We start from the raw sequence: 6,604 nt of genomic DNA on the forward strand, positions 1-6,604 counted from the left end.
AGATAAGTAAGATAAGCATAATTTATGCGCTGTATAAATCAATTTCTTCCAGGGAATTGTGAGATGTATACATAATGCATGGCCACAGCTGATGCTCTTTAGCTGTCAATTGGTCGGACATCTCGTGACGCACACGCACACGCACACACACACGCAGCATGCTAATAAAGGCGACTGAATGGCTCAATTAAATAATCGCCCGCAATCAGTGGGTGAAGCGTCACAGTTGGGGTCGCATAGCCGACTCGGAGCTGGGCGCAGCGTTCGCTCGGTCAGTAGCAAAATGAGACGGGAACGCGAAACATCGTTTGGCTATCGCTGTGTCCTGCTGGCAGTGATCGTGCTCTTGGCTGGGGCGAGTGCTGCGCCGCAGCAGCAGAGCCCAGTGACAGAGGCGGCCAATCAGTCATCAGATGCCGAGAGCAAGTCCAGCTCCAGTGAGGAGGACAGCCGCTCGAGCAGCAAGGAAGAGAATGCCTCGGACGACTTGATTGTGCTCAGCTCGGATCGTGGCCCGACCAAGGAGCCATCCAAGTACGACGATCTGCTGCGCGAGCTGGAGGAGAAGGAACAGGAGGAGCCATTCAATCCGGCGCCGCCCCTAAACATTAGCGAATTCGTGGCCCTGATACCCGCCCGGCAGGTGGTGGCCATCGTCCACAACTACTATCGGCACGACGAGGAGGTGCAGCGCGCGTATGACTTCATCAAAACCGAGATCTTTGAGCTGCTGCAACTGGTCGATGTGCTGGCCTTGACGAACTATCTGCATGGCCTCGGGTTGGACGTGATGGATCTGGCCCAGACTGTGGTGCAGACCCTCAAATCGGCCACGGCGGACAACACGCCGGGCAGCGGTGCGTATGAGCAATGGTCCAGCTCTCCCTCTCTCTCTCGCTCTCGCTCCCTTTCTGGCAAATGCAAACATGGCCAGAGCCTTGTCATGGCACAAACAAGCTTCCAAATAACTTTCAAGTCATCTCCCTCTCTCTCTCTCTCTCTCTCCTTTGTGGCCATGCTGGCATTATGCTCAATGTCATGGTGCAACAGAGCCGTCCGCTGTCCGCTGTCCGCTGTCCGCTGTCTGCTGTCCTCTGTCTGCCTCTAGCTTATCAATGTTCACACATGCTCGCCTCTTGGAGCCCGCAGAGCACCTGGCATGAATTATTCGCAAATGGCTGCAAACTATGCAGACAAAGTCAAACGGAAGAGCGAGTAGGCAACCCAAGTGGGGCAGGTGCAAGGGGGAGGCGGGCGAGCTCTGCCTGCACTGGCCAAGTGCATTTAATTAAATATTTTGCCTGTTATTGAATTTGAATTTGAATCTGAGTCTGAATTCGCTTGCAGAACTGGATGTGGCCATTGTCAATGAGGAGCAGAAGGGCGTGCATGGCCTGGTTGACAGCATACTGGGCCTGTTGTCGGCGAAACAGTTCAGTGAGCTCTATGCCCGCAAAGTCAAGACGGATGAACATTTCGCCAGGTTCAACAACAATTTCTTCTCCACGGAGCTGAAGATTATCTTGAAAAATCTCTATGTAAGTTCCCTGCGTATCGCCTTCAACTCACCTGAGGCACGTACCTGAGTTCTGAGTTCTCAAAAGGTTCGATCAAGGCCTATTTCTTTTTTTTTTTTTAAACAATTATTGAAGTGTGTGCGTGTGCGGGAGTTGGAAAAGCACTTGGAAATAGGCAGACCGCGGATGCCTAATAATTTTTGTAGCAGACGTGAGCTAAATATTAGAGTAGCATTTTCTCGGAATGCGAATGCGAATGCGAATGCGAGTGCCACATCCTCAGCCACAGGCATAGGCACTGGCAATGCTTTATTACGCTCTCGGAGTGCTGCGAGTGGCACAATTTCTTTCCGGTCGTGGCTGAGCCATATGTATGTACTCCGTATACAAATCAACTTCCGTCGGTTTGCCGTCGAACTGCTTCGCCATGTCCTAATTTTAAAGCAGACTTTCCATGCGCCCAGGCATTCGTCTACCCTCTGCCCTCCCCCACTTCTAATTGGCAATTGAGCTGGCCTACGTGCGGCACATATTTATGAAATGGCTGGATGGCAAAAAGCAGAACGCGTTTGTTTTCCCAAATGCTCCAGCGCCGGGCATATCGAAGCCAATTTATGTTTATGTGTGAAAATATGCCAATTGATTTGGCGTAAATAGAATGCCTATAATTGAAAAGAAAAAACCAAACCTGAGCGTGGCTGGCTTAGGTGCCAAAGCACTCTCAAGCCGCAATAAATATCCCCGATTCGTTCCACTGATTGACGAAGAGCCACCGCCCCCTGGTAGCCTGTCTAATATCAAAAGCAATTAACAACAGATCAACTCGAGGCTGACTAATTTTATTGTTGTTCAGCTCTTAGGCTAATGTGCAATGGAATTTAATACGGGCTATAATAACAGCGTGTGAATGAATATAATTTGAAGATAGATGATTTTAGTCAGTCAGAGCATGTCGAAAGTAGATAAAAGTCAATAAATGAAGAGGAAGCGGGAGATAAAAGATAAAAGATAGAAGATATGAGATATGAAAAGGATATATAAGAGATATATGAGATAGGAGCTAAGATATATAGGAGATAGGAGATATAGGATATAGGATATAGGAGATAGGAGATAGGAGATAGGACATAGGATATAGGATATAGGATATAGGATATAGGATATAGGATATAGGAGATAGAAGAAGGAGATAGAAGAAGGAGATAGGAGATAGGAGATAGGAGATAGGAGATAGGAGATAGGAGATAGGAGATAAAAGGTAAAAGATAGAAGATACAAGATACAAGATACAAGATAGGAACTCATATATTTAAGATAAATATAATAGTTGATATATTTATTTAGATTCCCTTTTAATCTTGATGCATATCTTTTCTTTAAGCAGCTATAAATATTCAATTAAATATTTTTTATATTTCTATAAATACTTATATTCAATAAATTCCAATATTTTTTGCAGTACTCAGAGCCGGTGCGTGAATTGTTCTACAAGGACAAAGATGACATATATCTGCCCCAGATATACGAGTTCATTCGCCACATACGCATCTGTCCAACAGACACGCCCATCAGAGGCGAGTACAGAATGAAGACGTGCCTGCAGCCTGAAGTGCCCGTAACACCAAAGTCCTAATAGGTGTAAAATGGGTAAAATATTAAACAGATTTCATGGGAGAAGACGATTTCTGTTATCTTAAAAAAAAATTGCTCATAAATATATGCATTTATGATATGACAGACACTCTGATTGATATAGGAAGCCCCTCTTTAATGTGCTAGACTACACAGAATTAATAAAGAACATTCCAAAAAGTTGGCAGAGTCAACAGAAAGGCAAAGTCACTTGCCAAATGAGAAAATGTTGCTCTCGTTTATGTGGTGCGGCGCTTAAAGGTTTGTGCCACAGCGCAGAAAAATTTCGAGCATATGCCAGGCAATTATTTAGTGGGCCCGGCCCCTGGGAATTGCCAATGTGAGATTGGGAGAGTGCACAAGAAAACGGCGCATATTAATAAAGCTTTCGGGCAGCAAAAAGAGGGTTAAATGACGCAAAGGTGGTGGCTTTTGGTGCGTCAAAAAGTTTATCTACGAAAAAACGAAAAGAAAACGAAGAAAAGTTGCAAACTGGAGCTGGCTCTCTGATTTATGCCGCCTCGCTCGAGTCGAGCCGAGGTCTATGGCTCCAGCCTGGGCCAGTGGCAGCGCAACAGTTGCAACTCTCTTAATGTCGGCGTTTATTTGAATAAACTCAAACTTCTGATTTCACAGGGCAGCTGGCAGAGCGGCAGCAGCGCAAAAAGTTACAAAACTTTCTCGGTTAACTGATTTCTACACCGACACCTGCCTGCAGCCAGCACCGAAAAAGTAACAAAAAAATCAAAATCAAAAAAATGTGCGCCAGTGCGCGGAGCCCCAGGAGACTCATAATTTAAGGAGAGTATATCAATAAATTACGCATCCTGCTGCCAGCACATTTTAAAGTAGATAAAGCGACGGCCGCTGAAATGCAGAGCAGACACACACACATTCGCTTACCCATATGTGTGTGTGTGAGTATTTGTCAAATGAAATTGTTACTGATCAAGGAGCAACTACAGCCTCCTCTCCATTACTGACCAGCCAGCAGTCACCCCCTGCTCAGGCGGGTGGTGGCTTTCATGCTCGACCATAACTCAATGCGGTCCAATTGATTGGCCGGGCCAAAGCCGTAAAGGCGTCGCTGTAAACATGCAAGCTGACATAAGCTACGCGTCGTGCATCAGCTCCATTAATCAATTACAGACACACCCCAATAGCATCAGCAGCAGGAGCAGCGCGAGCAGGAGCAGGGCAGCAGCAGGAGCTCCCTCGACGCTGGGCACGACAATCACAACCTGTCACAGAAGTGTCTAAATTCAATCTGCAGTTGGCCGAGGTGAAGCGCAAAAAGAACGAGGGCAACGGCAAACAGCTCCAAAGCCGTCAATCTCAGCTGGCGCCGGCCCAGTAGGCTGTGGGGCGTGCCATACCTTTTCATTTGCAATTGTCAGTAGAGTAGATTTTGGAAATTCTCGGAGTGAAATAAATTTACGCTTTAGTCAAAAGCAAGTGCATCGTAGCTAATATCATTTACAAACCACACCGAATCGACTCCATTGCACATTCAACAAGCTCCACGGACACCATGAAGCTGATTCACTTGCTGGACAACTCGAACATTGCCGGCGCCATTGGCACGGCCAGCAACAGGGCCAGCCACGCTGAGGCCTGCGCCGAGTCGACCATCAGCATGCAGCAGCTCTATCAACTGCAGGAGCGTCTGCAATCCGATCTGCTGGCCAGCGATGTGCGCTTCTCGCTCTTTGTGGCGGCGGCCAACAGCTACCGTTACGAGACGTTGCTGCGGCCCTGTCCCAGGCAGTTCCTCGACAGCGAGCAGCGGCCGAACATCGGCGCCATCTTCCAGGTCATTGCCGAGATCGATCGCCTGGAGGTCATACTGGAGCAGCTGGACAGGGGCAACCACGACTGCTACCCCGTGAACGTGCTGAGTCTGCTGCACGCGGTGCTGGTGCGGCATGGCGAACGCGTCAACCTGAGCAGCCTGCTGCCAAGTGAGTTCGCACTCCTGTACGCGTACCTGCAGATTGGGGCGCCACAAGTGGAGCCCACGCAGATCTTGGAGGTTAAGCCGAGTCGAAGGTGTGCGCACACCAAGGCCTACGCCGCACTGCGCAAGAAGTATCCCGTGAGCTTCGGGTTCTACGGCGGCAGAGTGGAGCAGCTGTACGCACTGCTGACCGTGGGCTGCCTGCCCGCACACACCACCCTGGAGCTGAGCGGCGACGTGGACGAGGCGCTGCAGCACAGCCCCGAGACGCCCGGCTGGGGTGGCTCGCGCTGCGGCGCGCTGCTCAGGTGCGTCGCTGTCGTGGAGTTTGTGCTGCAGCCGGAGCTGGTCAGCGTGTCACGCAATGGATCGGGACACGTGCGGATTGCCGATGCCAGCTGCATAAAGATCTCCTATCTGATGTTATTTGGCCAAAGCTGCGAGAGCGACGAGGGCGACGAGAGCGATGAGGGCGGAGAGAGCGATGAGGGCGGAGAGAACGACGAGATCGACAAGGGCGGAGAGATCGCCGAGATCGCCGAGATCGACGAGGGCGACGAGGGGAGGCAGTGCAGCAGCCTGGTGCGTCAGCCGAAGTACACGATCAACCTGAGCATGGCGCTCAGGTGGATGGAGAGCAACAAATATGTGCTCTCGCTTGGCATGTACCTCATGCTGATGTCCATGACGACGCCCAGTGGGCGTGGCATTTTGCACAGATTCGCCTGCACTGCCATGTGCATGCTGAGGAGGGGACTTTTGAAAAACTAATCGTCGCCCTCCGATCACTCAGCTAATTGGCTAACTTGGCTAATATAAACACGTTATTGGGGCCAGCGTGCTGGCGGCAATAAAGTGCTTATATGCGTCAATAAAGTCAAGAAAGTTCAACTAAATTCAATCATTCGTTCAGCCACAAAGGCAGCCAACTAAAACAGAAGGAGACAGCAACAAACACTGAGCGAGAAAGCGAGACGACGAGACGAGGAGAGGGCGAGAGGCGAGAGGAAGAGCGAGGACTGGCCGGAGCTGGCGTGTGTAAGCAAATGTTGGCATGAGTCACACGCAACTGGCCATAAATAACAACAATTTAGCATTACAAGTGACGCAGTAAAAATTTATACGCTCTCGCACATTTTCAATTTTCTGCAATTTTTCTAACAATTGTGTGAAATTCCTTGCGGCCATTGGGCAAGCAGCAGCAGCAGCAGCAGCAGGAGCAGCTGGGCCACTCGCTGCATATAAAAAGGACATGAACAGATTTTCCATGTGTGTGTGTGTGTGTGTGTGGGCACACATAAACTGAGTGCAGCCAGAGTCCCTATACGGCAGCACATACTCTGGAAACTTGGCATTATGTGCTGCCGGACACATTTCGGGGCACACAATTTAGCAGCTTGGCTGGCAACATTTCTTTCCATACCCAGTGAAGCCATTGCAGAGGGGCAGCCCGGACATATTGAGCTGCTTGCAACAGGCCCAAGGAATACATTCTTGA

The 6,604-nt window shown here is 49.4% G+C and overlaps 2 protein-coding genes across 2 annotated transcripts; both read left to right on the forward strand.

The window, feature by feature from the left end:
- Positions 1 to 204: 204 nt before the first annotated feature.
- Positions 205 to 3,376, forward strand: LOC108654544 (uncharacterized). Its single transcript, XM_018105994.3, has 3 exons — positions 205 to 857; positions 1,348 to 1,538; positions 2,977 to 3,376. The coding sequence occupies exons 1-3, from the start codon at positions 284 to 286 to the stop codon at positions 3,148 to 3,150; spliced, it is 939 nt and encodes a 312-aa protein (XP_017961483.2). The 5' UTR covers positions 205 to 283; the 3' UTR covers positions 3,151 to 3,376.
- Positions 3,377 to 4,480: 1,104 nt separating this feature from the next.
- Positions 4,481 to 6,239, forward strand: Parp16 (Poly(ADP-ribose) polymerase 16). The gene has a single exon (XM_018102971.3). The coding sequence runs from the start codon at positions 4,681 to 4,683 to the stop codon at positions 5,875 to 5,877; it is 1,197 nt and encodes a 398-aa protein (XP_017958460.1). The 5' UTR covers positions 4,481 to 4,680; the 3' UTR covers positions 5,878 to 6,239.
- Positions 6,240 to 6,604: the final 365 nt, after the last annotated feature.

The sequence above is a fragment of the Drosophila navojoa genome, chromosome 5 (genome assembly GCF_054131105.1).
Source record: "Drosophila navojoa isolate 15081-1374.11 chromosome 5, UAZ_NAV_1.0, whole genome shotgun sequence".
In the NCBI taxonomy this organism is placed as follows: Eukaryota; Metazoa; Arthropoda; class Insecta; order Diptera; family Drosophilidae; genus Drosophila; species Drosophila navojoa.